Raw genomic sequence first — 19151 nt, 5'->3', positions numbered from 1 at the left:
GACCAAACATGTGGACCGTCATAGGCAAATGCTTAGAAAAATTTGGAGTAAAAGACCCTACCTCGAAGTGTCAAGAATGGATTAGAGAATTGGGCAAGCCTCAACTAAACATTAGGCCAGTACCTTTAAACAAGGTTGGAGAATATTGCGAGGGAGAAGATGGAAATACCACACTACCAGTAGAATTCCAGGGAGTAGTTTCCAAAGCTATTCTTGACAGTGGAGCGGGAGTCGCTATCGCCACCAAAGAAATCTGGAAAAAATGGAAAAAATCGGCTTTGAGAGCTACCAGAATGAAATTGCAACTGACAGATGGGTTCATGGAAAAGCCTCTAGGACTTTTAGAAAAAGTAATTGTCACCTCTTGCGGAATCGAGTATGAGCATACATTTGCAATAGTTGATTTTGACAAAAAGAACAATTACGAGATCATCTTGGGAAGACCATTCATGAGACAATTAAAGATGGTCCAGGATTGGGGTTACGACCACATATACCTCAGAAGTGGGGAGACTACAACCAGAATATACCTAAAATACCATAGTTACAAGGATGTGAACCAGACACCATTGGAAGAGTTTGATTCAGCTACATTGGCAGGGTCCGAACTCCCATCATGGTTAGGGCAGAAAAAAGAGCTATGGATGTGCGGAGCTTCACATTGTGGGAGCTTAAAAAGAGAAGAATGCATCTTAGAAAGAGCTATTGAGGACAAGGATTACATTCCGGAACCTTTTCATGAAGATGCCTTAGAACCTCTGGAATGGGAACACATACTAGCAACATTGGATGTCTGTACCATTACAGATAGCCCAATGACAAAATTTTGCGATAAGGATGGCTATGATGTGCTACCCTATTACATGGTAAGCCTTATACCAGTAGGAGATGAGAATGTAGACTCACCAGAACAAAAAGAGTTTTATGACTCCTCTGAGCATCTGGAATTAAGCAACGATGCAGATAACGAGTGTTCAGACAGCTCAAGCGAGCGTGGGGAGACAACCGTGAATATCAAGTTTTATGATTTTGCAAATCAACACCCTAGACACCAGGAACGCTATAGAAAAATAAGAGCAGAAAACAAAATTAGAGAGAACCTGATGCCCAAGATAAAAGATAAAACTCACTATCTAATGCTTGTCAAGGTAGAGGATTGTGTAAAAGACCAAATATCAGGAAAATTCTCAAGAGTTCGAAAGGAAAAGACACATGAGGAAATAAAACAAGCACGGAAGACTAAAACAGAAACAAAATCAAGGATATCTCAACAATCAAAATAGGAAAAGACAAAAGATCCAGAGTGGACCAAAATGGAGCGTGAAAAGAAATACCAAGAACTAAAAATGTCGTTACGAGAGGTATGGACTACTGAGGGAGAAAGTGACGGTAAGGAGGATTCAGAAAAAGGAAACATGAATGTACCATCCCACTATCGAAAATTTACCATCCAAGACAGAAAAATCATAATGACACCACCAATAAGGAAAAGAATAAACCAGGAATCTTACAATGGGCCAGAAAATGCAAATTGGATAGACATCACTGCGCCAGGCAAAGAGCCTCAGCTTGTCTATATAGCAAATGATTTAGAGTCTGAAGAAGAAGAAAGGCTAACACACCTTTTCAAGAAGTATAAAGATGTGTTTGCATGGTCCTACAAAGACCTCAAAGGAGTTGATCCATCGATATGCCAACATAAAATTCCTTTGAAATCAGATGCCAAACCTGGCAAACAGCGTCCTTAACATATAATGACACATTCGCTAAACAAATCAAAGAGGAGATTGACAAGCTCATGGATGTCGAATTCATCTATGAAATCAAGCATACAGATTGGGTGTCACCCATTGTGGTTGTCCCCAAAAAGAACAGAAAGTTGGTGTGTGTGTGTGTGTGTGTGTGTGTGTGTGTGTGTGTGTGTGTGTGTGTGTGTGTGAACCTCAAAAAAGTGAATGCAGCCACAATAAGGGATAATTATCCCTTGCCGATCACAGAACGTGTGCTTGAGAGGGTGGCTGGAAAACGGGCTTATTCCTTTTTAGATGGGTTTTCGGGGTATAACCAATTGGCAATTGCAATAGAGGATCAACACAAAATAGCATTTGCCACAGAGTGGGGAATATATGCGTATAGAGTTATGCCTTTTGGACTAACCAATGCCCCAGCTACCTTCCAAAGGTTAATGACTCATGCGTTCAAAGAATACCTGAGAATATTTTTAGAAATATATATGGATGATCTCTATGTCCACTCTCTTATACGAGAAGAACATATTGACCATTTACAAAAGATATTTGAGAAGTGCAGAACATATCGAATCTGTCTCAACCCGAAAAAGTGCATTTTTATGGTAAGGCAAGGCCGCATCTTAGGACATATTGTCTCAAGAAATGGCATAACCACTGACCTAGACAAACTTAGAGTCATAACAGACTTGCCCAGGCCTACTAATGCCAAACAAGTACAATCCTTCATGGGACATTGTGGATACTATCGAAGATTCATATATATGTATGCGGTCATTGCACAACCTCTACATTGTGGATACTATCGAAGATTCATATATATGTATGCGGTCATTGCACAACCTCTATATTGCTTATTAGTCAATTTCGACTGGACTTAGGAGTGTGAAACTTTATTCCAAAAGCTTAAGGAAAACCTTGTATCAGCACCTATACTTAAAGCACCAGATTGGGAAAAGATATTCCATGTTCCATTGATGCCTCTGCATACACAATTGGGAGTATTCTAGCTCAACCTGGAGAAGGAACAATGGATTTCCCAGTTTGTTATGTGAGCCGACAACTAAATAGTGCAGAAAAGAACTACACCACCACTGAAAGAGAGGGATTAGAAATGATTTATGTTGTAAAGAAATTTCGGTATTACTTGCTTGCAAACAAATTTGTGTTCTTCACAGATCATCAAGCTCTTTTGTATCTAGTAAATAAACCATGCAATACTGGGAGAATTGTACGGTGGTTTATTATATTGCTAGAGTTTGACTTCACAGTGGTAGTAAAAAAGGGTAAAACTCATCTACGGGCGGATCATCTTTGAAGGCTACAAAACAGGGAAGCTCCTAAAGGAGTAGATGATGACATACCTGATGCTTATCTTTTCAATATTGAAATGATACCCAAATGGTCTCAGGAAATTGTTAGCATTCTTTCCTTTGGAGGTAGATTTGATAACAAGGAAGATAGATCCAAACAACAAACATTTCGACAAACAAAAAAATTTCGGTTGATTGCAGGACGACTGTACCATCTAGGCTCGGACCAAACTCTACGATTATGTATAAATCCAGAGGAATTCGAGTGTTATCTTGAAGAAGCACACATCCAAGATTGTGCATTTCATTGTTCAACAATGAAAACACACCAAAGATTGAAACACTTAGGAGTTTATTGGCCAACTATGTATGTTGACACACATGCTTATGTTAACAATTGTACTATATGTAGTGCCAAACGACCGGTGGATCACGCGATATTGTTTCAGGTAACCATTGCACCTGCATGGAGTCAATATATCATTGATTTCTTAACAACAAGGACATTTCTTGAAAACATAACAAAAGCGTGAAAAAGGGCTATAGAGTTGGAGGCTCAAGACTTTAATTTAATTGGAAATCAACTCTACAAGAGAGGAAAGGACAATCAACTTAGAATCTGTACAAGTGAAAGTTAATACCTGCTGATTCTAGAACACGCACATGGAGGAATAAGTGGAGGCCATTTTTCAGACAATAAGACGAAAAAAATTATCTTAAACGCAGGAATATGGTGGACTACATTGTACATGGATGCCGCGGAGTTTTTAAAGCGTTGTGACGCATGTCAGCGCACTAAGGTGCCGATAAAGAGAGATGAGATGCCACTACAGCCAATGATGGGAGCACGGACATTTGCAAAATGGGGAATTGATTTTATGGGGCCTATTTCACCCCCTGCATATCGCACCCATACCCAATATATCATTGTGTCTACTGACTATCACACAAAATGGGCTAAAGCCAAAGCATCACAAAAAGCAGACGCAAGAACTACTACACAATTTTTGTATGAGAATGTCTTTGTACGGTACGGATTACCAATAGAAATTGTCAGTGATCGAGGAACACATTTTCTTAATGAAGTCAACACTATGGGCATACCGGGTAGCTTATAAAACATCTATTGGAACAACACCGTACAACATGGTGTTTGGTCTAAACGCTATTTACCCATAGAGTTTTTAGTTCCAACTCTACGAGTAGCGAAATGCTTGGAATGGACAGGCCATGAGCTCTCTTCAAGAATAGATGATCTTGAAAAGCTAGATGAACTTCGACTGGGAGCTGTAGCTTCGATCTATGCTAAAAAGAGAAGACAAAAAGAGTTTTTTGATAAGCATGTGCGTACGAAAGAGTTCAAAACAAGTGATTATGTACTTGTTTATACTTTGAAGCAACATGCCAAGAAACTTAAAAAGCGAGGGATGTGACCCTTTATGATTAGTGATTTGTCACAAAGTGGAGCTTTCAAACTTGCTACATTGGCAGGAGAAGAAATTCCAAATTGGATCAGTGGGTGTCGGTTAAAAAAGTATCATTTACCACTAACACAGGATATGATTCAACAAATCCATCAAGAAAAAGAACGGATGAAGGAGAAACAGAGGGTACGAGAAGAAGCACAAGCAGAAGCAAAAGAACGCATTGCAAAAAGAAGTCTTCTACGACAACAACAACAAAGTGGATCACCGTTGCAAATAAATGCTATTCGATTAACAAATTTTGGTGAAGACACAGGTGAACCAATAATTGCAGTCAAAGTGGGTAGCAATCAAGTTGAATCAACGGCATTGCTTGATTTCGGAGCTCAAGAAAATCTAATCTCTTACAATTTATATAAACATCTCAAGCTCGAAGATCAACTACATCCTACTCAACAAGTGCTGGAAAGTAGTACATCACATTCGCTAGGAACATTGGGCTGGACAATATTGCATGTACAAATACATCAATATGTTTACCCCCACAAGTTTTATGTGGTTGAGGATGCGAGCACACTACACCAAAAGCTATTGGGACAACCTTGGCAAAAAGAGTATAATGTGCAGATAGATTAGAATTCGGATACGTGCAAAATTCAGCATGCACAAGAATAACAGGTGGTAGCCTTTGCTCAGCCAACCCGGAAGAACCAGATGATAGCACCACCATCACTGGATAAAGAACAAAAAGGATGGGTGCCAATAAAGCACAACACGATACCCATGGAGAACAACCAGGGAACTGCCAACCATGTTCACTACAAAAATAAGACAACACACACTACAATGAATAGATCAAGGGTAGAAACACGCAAAAAACAAGTATGGGTACGGAAGGATAGAGGCGACCTGGCATACAAACCACAATACAACAGCAGAAGTCAACAGAAGAACACAGTTAAACCAACAACCAAGGGAATAAAAAAGATATGGATCCCGAATAGAATGCTCAGTAACCACTTAAATACGACACGCATTTGGATCCCCAAACCAAAGCAATAGGAACTCCCTTCAGTACAAGCAACACCAGCAGCCAGACACTCACTACATATGAAACCGGCAAACCAATCTATGTGGGTGCCGATCAGCAGAACAGCAATGACGACCAAGGACAAGGCAATAAACCTACAAAAGCCTCCACAACAAAAATCCAAAGGGTAATTAACATAGAAAAAGATTATAGCTACAACGAAAATGACACTTCCATCCACGAAAACAACCACGGCCATATCGACAGTAGCGGCAACCCAAGCAACTTTTGCAAGAAAGACGATCAAACAAAGAGTTGTAGAGTTACAACTTTTACTTGCAAAGAAAATCCGTCAGCCAAATCAACAACAAACAGGAAACCTCGACGTTGAATGCCAATAAACATCTTGCTTATTCCCTCCTCTCGCACAGCATTAATTTTTCCATGCATTGACTGAGTATGCATCAGATAGGGCCACATTACAAGGCCACGCATTAGCACAATATTTAACCCATGCACTGCACATACCCCGAGGCGATACCTTGTCGTCTGGGAGGACTCCGACTAGGAGGGGGGGAGGCATTCTCAATGCGGACCCAATGAAGGTGAAAAGAGAAAAAAAGGGCATGTTTTTCGACTATTTTGAAGGGTTTTTGTTTGATTGCAAAAAGATTTGAACTAACCTAAGTACAGTTGCCCTTATACAACACGAATCTACAAGTATATGGGGCCAAACGCCAAATTAGGTCTCTAGATGTGTGTATATATATAAAAATAGCCATTTTTCGGGTAAAATATTGGTAAAACGAAGAAATTCGGCCATAAAAATTGCATGTGAGTGTACATAGTGTTTTGCAGTGATGTTTTTTGAGATATTGTGATTTTTGGGGATTTTTTGGGTTTATTTTGCTATTTTCTTTTTAATTTTACTAATTATCGCCAGAAAAACTTCAAAAATACAAAAAGCAGGTGAAATATGGTCGTAATGAGAAACAAAAAATATGGGGATAATCAGTGACTATAGGACAACCTATGGTACAATGGGGGTGCAATTATGTGAATGGAGCGGGAGGCGTGTTTTGGCCAGATTTTGACCGAAACGTCAAATTTCTCGAAAACTGGGCAAACGGAGTCCAAATCAAGAACTTTTCGAGCCTAAATCGCATCTCGCAAGAAGTTAGGAGCACATGTCAAATTTCATAGAAAGTGGTCTGGAGACCCCTATTATAAGATTTTTTCACTTCACTTAGAGCTCGTTTCTACTATTTCCTTCTTGAGAGAGAGCTCTAGCCACCTAGAACGAACCGGACTTCCAGCTGCTTCTACGACGCGCATGACTATCCGACAGGCTCCAGATATGAGAGGTAGGCTCAGCACGTTGAGCTTTTCGCGTATGTTTGATGTTTTATCGCGAAAACTAGTGTAGGGTTCACACGGGGAACGGGCAGTAGAGACTTACAGGTAGAGGTAGCCACCTAACGGCTAACCCAATAGCAATAAGGCTTCATAGGGGGTTTACCCTAGCATAGGAGACCACTCTTGAATGCACAAAGGCAGCAAAAAACCATTGGGAAAAGCCCTTACACCACAAGCCCTGCAAGAGGCCACCAAGTGTTAAATCGGTGGAAAGTCGCCCAAATGCTACCAGAACTCATGGGTAGGAGCATCTCCACATGCTCTACAAGGCTATATAGCCCACATGTCCATAAGGCGACCCGAAGCAGGACTAAGCTTTAGAAACGGCATCGGACACACAACGCGTCAACTGGCTCTCACGGCCAAACCGGATGTCTGTTTGCCACCAAACTTCACGAGCGGCTTGCCTAGACCATCAACAACCAAGTCCTATGGTGGTAGACCACCACAAGTCATCGACGGCATGCAAATGCAACCACGGGTGCTTCTAGAGCGACAAATCGCCAAACGGAGCTCCGGTGAAGCCAAAGCCAACAAAAACCATATGGCAAGGTTCCCCAAGGAACCATGAAGCTATGGAGACTAACATCAAGAAATTTCATCGCCGAAAAGCACCCCAAGAGTCAGAAAACGACTCAGAGGTTCTGAAAGCCAAACAGGGAGTTTATATCTATCTTTTGACTTTTTTATTGAAATAAGGCTTGAAGGGGACTCAGGGAGGCTAAGGGCATATACTAGTAGCACTTCTCCAAAAGAATTCATAAGAAGACATCCTATGCGTAGAATTGCTCAGGGTTGGACAAGACATCCTAGGTCGTAGTGGCACATTTGGACTAGTTTTGGTAGGTCTATGACCCTTTATTGCCTCTATGCTCTGACTTCCCATTTTTTGATGCATATGAGGTCAACTCTTGTCCAAATGTGAGATGCCACTACGGCCTATGCGTAGATCACATTTGGACAAGAGTTGACCTCATATGCATCAAAAAACAGGAAGTCATAGCATAGAGGCAATAAAGGGTCATAGACCTACCAAAACTAGTCCAAATCACATGAAACTTGCACAATATACTCATTATCACATTGTCAAGCTAACTGTGGAGTCAGATATGAAAAATAGTGAAATAGACATCCTACGCGAAGGATGTCTAAATGCCCTATTTGACCTCCAACTGGTGTTTTTGAGTTCCACATATCTTTATAACATCTTCACAAGCTCATATATCAAATTTCAAGCCAGACCCATCCCATTTGGCCCCCAAAACCTCAAAGATGCACTTTTCTGAGCCTAAAAGCACTAAACATGCTCCTAACAACACCAATCCTTGTCCAAATCAAAATCTAAGAACAGGGCCATGTTCTACATGCTAAGGGCTACCCACAGAACCAAAATCAAGTCATTCTAAGATAAGGGACATCCTATGCGTAGGATGTCTCCAAGGTCATATTGACCTTCTATGCAGGAATTGACATCATGGGAGTCTTTTACATGGTATAAGAAGCCTATATATCAAATTTCAATCCAATTGGATATCATTTGCCCATCCATATAGGACATCCTACCCATTTTGTGAGCCAAAAGCCTAAATCTGCTCAAAATTGCACTCTTTGATGTCCAAACCAAATTCCAAGTACATAGCCATGTTGCACAGGTCAAGGGCCACAAGCATGTCAAGTTTCATCAAAATCAGAGAAAGTAGACATACTACGCGTTGTCGTGGAGCTCCGCTCCCACGCTAAGAAATATGTCAAGAAGATGCATATCAAGATTATTGAAAGCCTACTTGATTAATGGTAAGTGATCATGGCTTGTTAACAGGCCAAGTTTAATGATTAATGTATGCCAGATGCGGCTTTAAAAGGCCAACTGATACCTTAATGATGTCAAAAATGACTATTCTTGAAGTGAGCACAGATGGGATATTATGATCTATAATTGTAGTGCTTAAAGTGCTCTACCGGCCTGTCTTTACGGCTCATCGATTGGAGCTACGGTGAAGAAGTTATGGCAGCTTGAAGTTGGAGTTAATGTAGATCCATACCGGATTAGGCAACTGCAGCTAAGGTGACAGAAATGAAATGAATGTGCGGGCTTGAAGTGATCACTTTGCGGCGCGTGTTGGTCTTTTCAGATCAGCGATCGGAGTTCCGGTTGCCAAGATATTACTCGTTAAAGATTCACCAGGGGCCGGCTCCGTACCAGTTCGGTCCGCTCGGTCGGAGTGCCATCTGGAGTTTTTCAGCCTCAGCAAGGTTTGTATGCATTTTATGCAGTTTGAGAAGTCTAAAGGGATTTACGGCTTGTCAGGCAGAAGCCGGTGTCGGGTGTCGGCACTGTTGGGCTGGGTAATTTTGGCATTATTCGAGATGCTGATATGGACAATAAAATTCACGAAGATATTGGTAGTCAAGGAATGCTCGAGAGAGATGTCGTGCTTGGCATTGCCTTGGCCGGCATGTGTACCAAATATGATTCCTTCTTTTCTTTTACGGAGCAAATCCTTGATCGATGCCGCATGCCAAATAAAGTGCCTAATGCATGCCAAATGTAATGTGCTTGGAAAAGCACAAGAAGTGCTTGACAAGCTTCATGTTCGGGATGTACTCACTTGGAATGTGCTTATTGAAGGGTATGCTCGAGATGGCCAAGGTGAAGCCGCATTGAAATGCTTTGATAGGCTTCAATTTGAGAACTCTCCTTAGATACAATTACCTTTGCTTGTGTTTTAAAAGCCTGTGGAAGCCTAAGGAGGCCAATACAATTAAAAAAGAAAAGGGCACCCGCCCAATAAGGGCCTAATAGGGGTTTAATAAGGAGACAATGGGAAAAGAAAAGAAAGGAGCAAGAATGGCGCAGGCAGCGAAGGAGGAAATCTGCTCGTAGCATGCGCTCAGAAGCTCGGACGTGCTCCCTCATGAAATGAAAATCGCCCATCAGGCCTGTGCGCTCCCTTTCGGTGCCACTCGCGGCAATTTTGGAGGAGGTCGAAATTCGGGGTGCCACATCACCAGGGGTAGTATTTTATGCTCCCTAGCAACGACGGGAGGGGGCATGCTAATAATACAAAAACGCCTTTTGCATGAAGGATATGGCAAGCAAACCAGAGGGGAGTCGAGGGAGGAAGAGGGCTCCGGAAGCAAAGCTTGGAACGAAGGAAGATCGGAAGGGCACTCAAGGAAAAGAGAGGAGAAGAAGGGTAAGAAAAGAGAAGCAAAGCTTTCTCTTGCTCTCTCTCATCCTCAGTTAGGAGGAAAAGAAAATCTCTCTCTCTCCCGCTCTCTCTCTTGCTCGTATTGGGAAAGACACGACACGGAAGTCGGCTCTTTCTCTCTCCCCCGGCCTTTGAGAAGCTCGAAGGAGAACACTCTCGTTCTCAAACCAAGGAGAGGGTGAAGTGGGAGAGCAAGGAGTTTACAAGCAGGATAAGCAAGAAAGGAGAACGAAGGTGGCTCTCTCTCTCATACATAAGCAAGCAAGAGGGTCTCTCTCATCCATGAGTAAACAGGCTTCTCTCTCGACAAGAATAAGTCAAGCATAAGGAAGCAGGAAAGAGGGTAACCTCCCTCTACCATAATTGAGAATTACAAGGGAATCAAACAGGGAATTTCATCATATATGTACGTCCTGATCAGCTTCAAATGACTCTAATGGTAGGCATAAGTGAGAAATTTACAGTCATGATCTAATTTGAGAGCGTTAAACTCTCCGAGTATTGCGAGTAGGCGAGCGAAATAATTCAAGCGATATAAAAAGTCGAGCGAGTTCAAAAGAAAAAAGAACCTCTTACAAATGGATTCTTTGATTCAAAATTCTAAACACGACACATTGATACAAAATTGATAAATTAAACGAAATGAAAGATAAGATCATCAACCTTTTAACCTTGAGAGAACAATATTTCAGACAACCAAAAAAGATGAGACCATCAATCAATTAACCTTGACCCATACAAGAATTTTAAGACAACCAAAACAATCTCTATATCGACAAAGTACATTGCAAAATATTCTAACTAAAGCTCCTATGAAGAAAAGCAAATCCTATGACGAGTCACACTCATCATCAATATATATATTGCGCATGTGAGGTTGCTCGAGAAGCTGCAAATCAAAGCGATTATCCGACGCCATTCGTGTTGCCTCCGCTTCGACGTACACGGGCAATCTACTTCACAAAAGAAACAAAAATGATTATATACTAGCAAATGAGTGCAATGATATCGTTCACAACCATTTATGCAAACATTAAACTCAAGACATAGTTAGAGATGATTAAACACACAATGGCATCAGAAAACCATAACACAAATAGAGTATCCAAAAAGTGTATAAAAAGTCCAGCTATGGGATGGGAGCCTCACTAGTCATCAAAAGGATTTCCACCCATAGGCCTATCACCCTCATCCTCCAAGTCAGCAGGAGCTGAAGCCTCCTCTCTACTCCTCTTTTTGCTATGGAACATAGAATGCAAAAAAGCTGTTATAATGCTATCATCAGAATCCAGTGAACCACACACTCGTCCCAAAGCCGCACATGCCGCCAATATAGGTGCAGTACCACATCCAAACTCCAAGCATATGCCTCTACTCCTGCATAGCATCTCCACAAAAGCACTTAAAAAAGTAGCGCTCCTCTGTAATGATCCACGCCAAGGAACCCCATCAATCGAAACGCATATCGAGGTGCCTGGAATATAATGTTGCATGATGGAATCTGTTGGCCTCATGCCAAGTGCTCGAAAACAAGACATGCTCTCTGTTGTGTAAATAGGTGGTGTGGGTCCCCGTCGATGCACCATGTACAACATCGAAGTCTCGAACTACACACACACACACACACACACACACAAAAATGATATCATGTATAAAAGATTCAACACTACAAATAATTTTTTTTTCTCCTTCACCCAATAGAAAATAGTGGTCACCTCAACTCTATCTCCTCCTGTCTCCATAAATCCGTAAGGAGTGTGATGAAGCACCACTATCCGTCGATAAATCTGCATGTCGGAGGCAATAGTGAACCTCTCTACCCATCGAAGTGAATCACCTAAAATACAAATCACCTCATGAGTAATAATTAACCTTTAGATGTGAACCTGAAACACGTACTTTAAAGTGGTGAAAGACTACAAACCTGCAAAAGAGGCCATGATTAACAACCATCCCGAGTCCGATAAAGTGTTCCATGTGAGATGAATTCCCGCACGAACATGATCCTCTGTGATCCTATCCCACATGGGACTGACATCGTAGCCACTAATCAAACCTCCATAAGGAAGGTCTAGAATAATAAAATCTGCAGCCCAAGCAACTGACTTGCCACTCCGCCTATAAACAAGATCACGTGGGCGGGCTTTGAGCATATGCTCATGAATCATAGCCCAAGATGGAGATCGAACTCCCAATGAAAAATCTCCAGATATGGCAAAAATATGCCATGCCCGTCAAAGTCAATAGATGAGAGGTCATTTTGAAAAATGCATCGGTTCCTAGAACTCAAGACTTGTTTAAAGTAGCAAAAGAGGACAACTTGTATGCAGGTAAGAATAGATTGGTTCTTTAAAAACTTTCCTCCCATGACTAAGTTTTTCTTGCAGAAAATATTCATCCATGCCTTCTATATCTATTTGTAAACCTTGAATTGCAATCCGCTTATAATCCGGCATTTTGACCATCTATATAATCCAATTCCTCTGGCTAGAATCTTAATGCTAGTTAAAATAACCTTTGGTTTCAAGTGCTATCTTAAATTACCCTTTTTGTATACCCTCTTATGAACTAACCCTTACCATAGTAGGTTTACTAATTATACCATAATCATCATTTCCCAAATGTGTTCTACAACTCTTTTTTACTTATTTATTTATTTTTAAAGTTCTCTGATGAGCTTGATATGAATTAATGAGAGAATGTCACAAATAGACCTAGCATATCCTTTGCAAAGGTTTCTCCAACAAAAACATCAAATCCCAAGACCTACTCTTTTTTCTGGAGCTTGCAATGCTAATTCCTTCTAGTAAGGATATGCCACCAACAAGTTTCCAAAACCAGATTTTTGTCAAGAGGCTCACACTTCTTCTGAAAGAGTATCACATTTCTGGATTGTTAGAATGCTCTCAATACATTAGCTCTTACTATACTTGTTAGTCAGTAAATCCTTGTTCTTGATGCATCTAGAGCCAATTACAAGGTTGTGTCTAAAGCAAATGTGTGTACATCCACCTTGTAGATTGTGCCCATGAAGACTCTGATTATATTGCAAACATACAAGAATACCTTTCCAATCTTATCACTATACTTTGTAGTAAGATCGTGATATTTTGTCTCCTGCTCTTTCTTTAAATCCTCCTCAGACAAACTCTCGCGAGAGAGTTGATCCACCCTTGCATTATATTCCTTGGTCATTTGCACCTATCGTACAACACAAAGTAAATACAGTCATTGCTGAATTAAATGACTAACTAACACAGAAGAAAGAGAAAGCATTTTACTTACATCGTACACAAGCCGTGCAAGATATTTGCGTGTGAGTGGATACCATGGTTCCTCCCCCTTGGAATAGTATTTTCTGACATCTGCAATCAATTTTTGATCTTTCTTCGGAAGAGCTTTTAAGTAAACATTAGGATCGGCAGCACAAATATGAGTCAAATTCACAATCTCATCTCGAAGATGTGTAGTAACAAGAGAGTGGGAATTCATGCTAATAACACCAAAAAAAAAAAGATTAGAATAACTTATAATGCATTTAAAGCTTAGAGATTAGATTTCCAAGCAATCTCCAAATTATCAAAGAGCTCTCACAAGTTCATTCTCTGAAGACTGCTGAGCAAGGCAATCTCAGGCACTTTGGTTGGATCTATAATCGTACAAAGAACTCTGGAGTGCTTATCCTTTAAGGTAGAGAATTTTTCTTTAATGGCTTGAGTCCAAGCCACTGTTCTATGGTTCCCCTCCCAAACAAAGAACATGTGGCCCACAAGATCTGATAGCTTTGGGTTGCTTTGTAACTCCATCTCAAACTCATCATTGACCTCTATCCAAAGTGGATCCCACTCATTTGTCACCTCATCTACATAATATTAAATGTTGGTTAACATAATAAAAATACAAGCAAAAATAGCTTGCAAAGTAAAACAAAAAATTTAATTTCACCTGAGATAAATTTTTTCTCTTTTTGACATGTCCACAAGGAAACAATGAAGGACCCCTTTTCTTGCATGTAGCCTTCTTTTGCAAACGCTGACTTCAATCCACTTAAATCATCTCTCAAGCCTCGGACTCTGGCATATGGATAGAGACGACAAAGTGGAATAGGCAGACACTCAAAGCAGCTGAAGAGTCTAGTGGAAGCCAAAATATCGGCACCTTTATGTGTAAATGCATTGGATTCATCTTTCGGTTCACTGGCTGCAGAAACCTCATCTCTTATCTCCCAAGGCACAATTTGCAAATTACTTTCTTTAGCTGCCAAAACGGGATCCACCTCATGTAAAGAACCTGGTCCTGTCTCAGGAGATAAAACATCATCCTCAAGCAACTCATGGCCCTCCCCCAACTCCGTGACTGACACAGAACTGATTTGGTCTGTAGAATCATATGTTCCAATAGGCGTGGTATCAAGGACTCTCCTACGAGAACTTCCTCTAGACCTTGGACTGCCAAAATATCAAAAGCAAACAAAGAAAGTTAAAGAAAAACCACTATCAAACACCTTTATTGACTTAATGATATCAAATATTGGCCAAGATCTCTTTTGCACGCACGACAAAATTTCAAATAAAACTTGAAAGTCGTTAAGACCCCTCACATGAGAATTTTCAACCATAAACGCTAACTCAAGGGATCTTTTCAAACTGCGTAGTCTGAGCAAAGTGTCTTTTCAAACTGCGTAGTCTGAGCTATTAAATTTAAAAACTTATAAATCGAGCAAGGGGCTACTTAAATTAAATAAAACATTGCAATAAAACATTTAAATTCACGGTAGCATCCAAAGCAATGGCCGATCTCAAGAAAACAAGACATCTTGAAAGTGGCCGACAGCTTGGCGGACTCAAAACTGTCTCGGTTTACACAAATGTTACAAGCTCAAAACTGAATTTCAACGAGGACGAAGGGATCTGCGCCGGCGCAGATCCCTTGAGAAAATTTAATGAGTGCACCCATGGGGAAGTTTATTGAGACTGTTTTGATCAAAGCCCAAGCTTGTGAGAATTGTCTCCTTGAAGTAATAAAAGAACATGCAGAAGTTGAATGGCCGATGGGATCTGCGTCGGCGCAGATCCCTTGAGCTAGCACAGAAGCTGAAATTTCTCACAAGCCGAAGGATCCCTTGAGCAACGTGCCGAAATCCCTTAAGCAATGTTTGCTTTGCAATCCCTTGAGCAATGGCGCAGATCACTTGAGAACAGAAGCTGAAAGTTCAAAAAAGGACTTGCCGAAATCTCTAAAGCAAGAGACCCAAGGGATCTGCGCCGGCGCAGATCCCTTGAGCATGGGAAGGATGGGACGAGGTGCTGATAGTTGAAGGAGATTGGCTGAACTATCTGCTGAAAAGGGTTAGAGAAGCAAAAATGGGAGCATAACATTGAAATTAGCTCCAATTGAGGAAGTTCAGTTTGATATATTCCCCATGGATTTGGATAAACAATCATTATATGGAGATTGGGGATCTGAGCAGTTAGGCTCTTCAAAACCTGGAACTTTGCAGACTCTACCATCCTACTTAGGAGAAAATGAAGAAAAATCAATGGTCTACAAAAAAAACAAACTAGAAAGGCCAAGACAAAACTTGGATGTGGCTAATCTACAATCCATTTTGCCAATACTAGTTCAATGCACAATCAATTTGGGAGAACTACTGGGTTAAAACTATAGTTGTGGGGAGATATACAAACCACCATGATGGAAAAGATGGGCCTAAAGGAGGCATCTCAAATGGACTTGGAAAAATTTCAAAACAAAGATATACATACTAGAATTGTCAGGTCATTACCTATAAACAAGATAAGGGACTACTGCGGAGGGAATGAGGGAAACACTACCCTTACAATACAATACAATGATATAACTACCATGGCTGTTTTAGATAGTGGGGAAAGCATTTCCATAGCAACCAAACCTATCTGGGAATCTTGGGGAAAACCTACAATTACAGAAACAAGAATGAAACTACAATTGGCAGATGGATGCATAGAGAAACCAATGGGCTTACTTGAGAATGTGATAGTCACTTCCTACGGAATTGACTACCAACAAAATTTTTCCATCATAGATTTTGGAAAGAAACTCAACTATGAAATCATCTTGGGAAGACCATTCATGAGACAGATACAACCAGTTCAAGATTGGGACAATGATTATCTCTACCTGAAACAAATAGGAGCAATTACCGAGTAAACTTGAAAGATCATTCTTACAAGGATGCCGTGAGGACACCAATACAAGAATTAGACTCTGAGACCTCTGTAGAGACTAAACTACCTTCACGTTTACATAAAGACACCCCAATTTGGATGTGTGGGGCTTCTCACTTGGATAGTTTGCAAAGGGAAGACTACAATCTAGACATAGAAGTGAATAATGCAGGATATATACCGGAACCATTCCTTGAGCATTTGTTTGAACCCTTTGAATGGACTCAGATCCTGGCCACAATGGATGTACGTGTCAATGAAATCAACACCTACACAATTATGTGATGCAGAAGGCTATGACATAGTCCCTAGCCAAATGGTATTCATAAGATGATTGAGGAGCAACAGGTCTTTTCGGATCACTACTATGATGCCATGAACAAGTTGGAAGAAGAGTCATTTACAAATGAATAATCAGACTCAGAAAAAGAGCATGTAAGGCCAAACTTCCATTCCAAGGAGGGGAAGAAAGATTTCTTGAGTTTCCAAACCAACATTGGAGACGTTAACAGAGATACTGCAGAAAGCAAGAAAAAAACTTGACGAAGAAAATCACAAAACAGCCGTTGGAGATACCAAAACTAAATTCTTAATGAAAGTAAATGTTATTGATTGCATAAAAGACAAGGTAACTGGAAGGTATCCCGAATTGGCACTTAAAGAGGGACAAACTCAAAAGAAACCAAAAATTTATAAGATTGAAACAACCAAGTGCAAAGAGCCTCCAATGAAAAAAGTAGAGCGTAGTAAGGCTAAATCCAAAGAGTTGAAAAGGATGTTGAAAGAAATTTGGACAACGAAAATGGAATCAAATAGTGATAAACATGGAAAAATCAATGTTCCATCTCACTATAAAAATTACACTTTGCAAGATTGCATGATTGTTGTCAGCAACCATTATGATAGTCAACAGAATCATGGAAATCCTATGAAGGGCTGAAAAATGTGAAACGAATTGACCTAGCAGATGGAGAAGAGCCGAGACCTAAATACATAGCTATGGATCTGTTGCAAGAAGAAGAAGAGATTTTCATTAAGGACATTGAAGGAATATAGAGATGTTCTTGCATAGTCATATAGAGATCTCAAAGGAGTGGATCCTACAATATGCCAACATACTATCCCTATGAGAGATGATACCAAGCCAAGTCGACAAAGACAATACATGTATAATGAGACCTTTGCCAAAAAAATCAAAGAAGAGATAGAAAAACTATCTATGAGATAGAACACACATATTGGGTATCAACAATTGTTGTGGTGCCTTTAAAAAATGGCAAACTCAAAGTGTGTGTAAATCTCAAAAAAGTGAACTCTATCATGATACGAGATAGCTATCCTCTTCCCATCATTGATCACGTGCTAGAACGGGTAGATGGCAAGGAAGCTCATAGCTTTTGAGATGGATTCTCTTGGTAAAATCAATTGACAATAGATCCCAAGGACCAACATAAAACAGCCTTTGCTACAAAATGGAGAATTTTTGCCTATAGAGTCATGCCCTTCGGCTTGAACAATGCATCGAAAACATTCCCAAGGCTGATGAGCCATTCCTTCAAGGAATATGTGTAAAATTTCTTAGAAGTATACATGGATGACCTTTGTGTGCACTCCACCAAGCGAGAAAGTCATTTTGAGCATTTACGATGTGTCTTTGAGAAATGTCGCTTATATAGGATTTGCCAAAAATGCGTTTTTATGGTTAGAGAACACAAAATTCTTGGACATATTGTGTCTAAAAATGGCATAGCCATAGACATGGAAAAAGTAGCAGTTATTGCTGAGATGGCTAGACCAACAACAGTCAGAGAGATTCAGGCAATTATGGGACATTGTGGTTACTATCGTAGATTTATCTACATGTATGCTGTGATTGCTAAGCCCATTTATAGCTTTATCACTTATTTTGAATGGACCAACAAATGTGAAGAGTCATTTCAAAAGCTTAAGCAAGCTTTGACCTCAACACTAATACTGAAAGCTCCTGACTGGGACAAAGTATTTCATGTACACATTGATGCTTCACATTTTTCTACAGGCTGTATCTTAGCTAAGCGAGGAGAGGGGACTGTGGATTTTCCTATCTCCTATGCTTGCCAACATTTAAACCTGACAGAAAATAATTATACAACCACAAAAAGAGAAGGCCTTAGTATGGTGTATTTGGTCAAGAAATTCCAACACTACTTTTTAGCCAACAAGTTTGTCTTCTTTGTAGGCCATCAAGACTTACTCTGTCTGGTAAACAAACCCTGCAATACTAAAAGGTAAGATGGTTCATCATCCTACTTGAATTTGACTTCACAGTGGTGGTTAAAAAAGGCACCACACACCAAAGAGCAGATTATCTGGCAAGATTCACAATAGGGGAAGCACCTAAGGGGTAGACGATGATTTGCCAGATGCATATATTTTCTTTGTGGAAATGGTTCCACGATGGTCATAAAACCTTGTGACCCTAATGACCATCACACAAGTAGATTCTCAAATACCAATTCCCATTACACCACGATTGAATGCGAAATATGCATTGTATCAATTGCTGGCTGGACGGTTGTATCGGAAAAACAAAGATTAAATCCTGTTCTTGTGCATCAATCTTGAGGAACAAGAAGCCTACTTGAGTGAAACACATACCACAGAAGTAGAACTACACTTTTCACAAGACCAAACCTTACAACGATTAACTTGGTTGGGGGTTTATTGGCCCATCATGAAGAAGGGAGTTCATCAATATGTGAATGAGTGCTCTCAGTGTAAAGTAAATGAGCCACCATACCCCATGCCACGTTATTCCACATT

At 40.4% G+C, this 19151-nt stretch overlaps 1 protein-coding gene across 1 annotated transcript in view; it reads right to left on the bottom strand.

The window, feature by feature from the left end:
• LOC147458217 (uncharacterized) overlaps nt 1-14607 on the bottom strand; it is a gene marked incomplete at its 5' end in the record, with an annotated part of 40331 nt that extends 25724 nt beyond the window's left edge. Inside the window, 3 exons of the mRNA XM_086513412.1 lie at nt 13927-14005; nt 14089-14106; nt 14475-14607. Coding sequence (XP_086369538.1) covers nt 13927-14005; nt 14089-14106; nt 14475-14607 — 230 coding nt within the window. The remainder of the gene's footprint in view (nt 1-13926; nt 14006-14088; nt 14107-14474) is intronic.
• Between the last annotated feature and the right edge of the window lie 4544 nt (nt 14608-19151).

Source organism: Adiantum capillus-veneris, chromosome 5 (genome assembly GCF_014529385.1).
Source record: "Adiantum capillus-veneris isolate H3 chromosome 5, ASM1452938v2, whole genome shotgun sequence".
In the NCBI taxonomy this organism is placed as follows: Eukaryota; Viridiplantae; Streptophyta; class Polypodiopsida; order Polypodiales; family Pteridaceae; genus Adiantum; species Adiantum capillus-veneris.
This window is presented reverse-complemented; position numbering and strand designations above follow the sequence as displayed.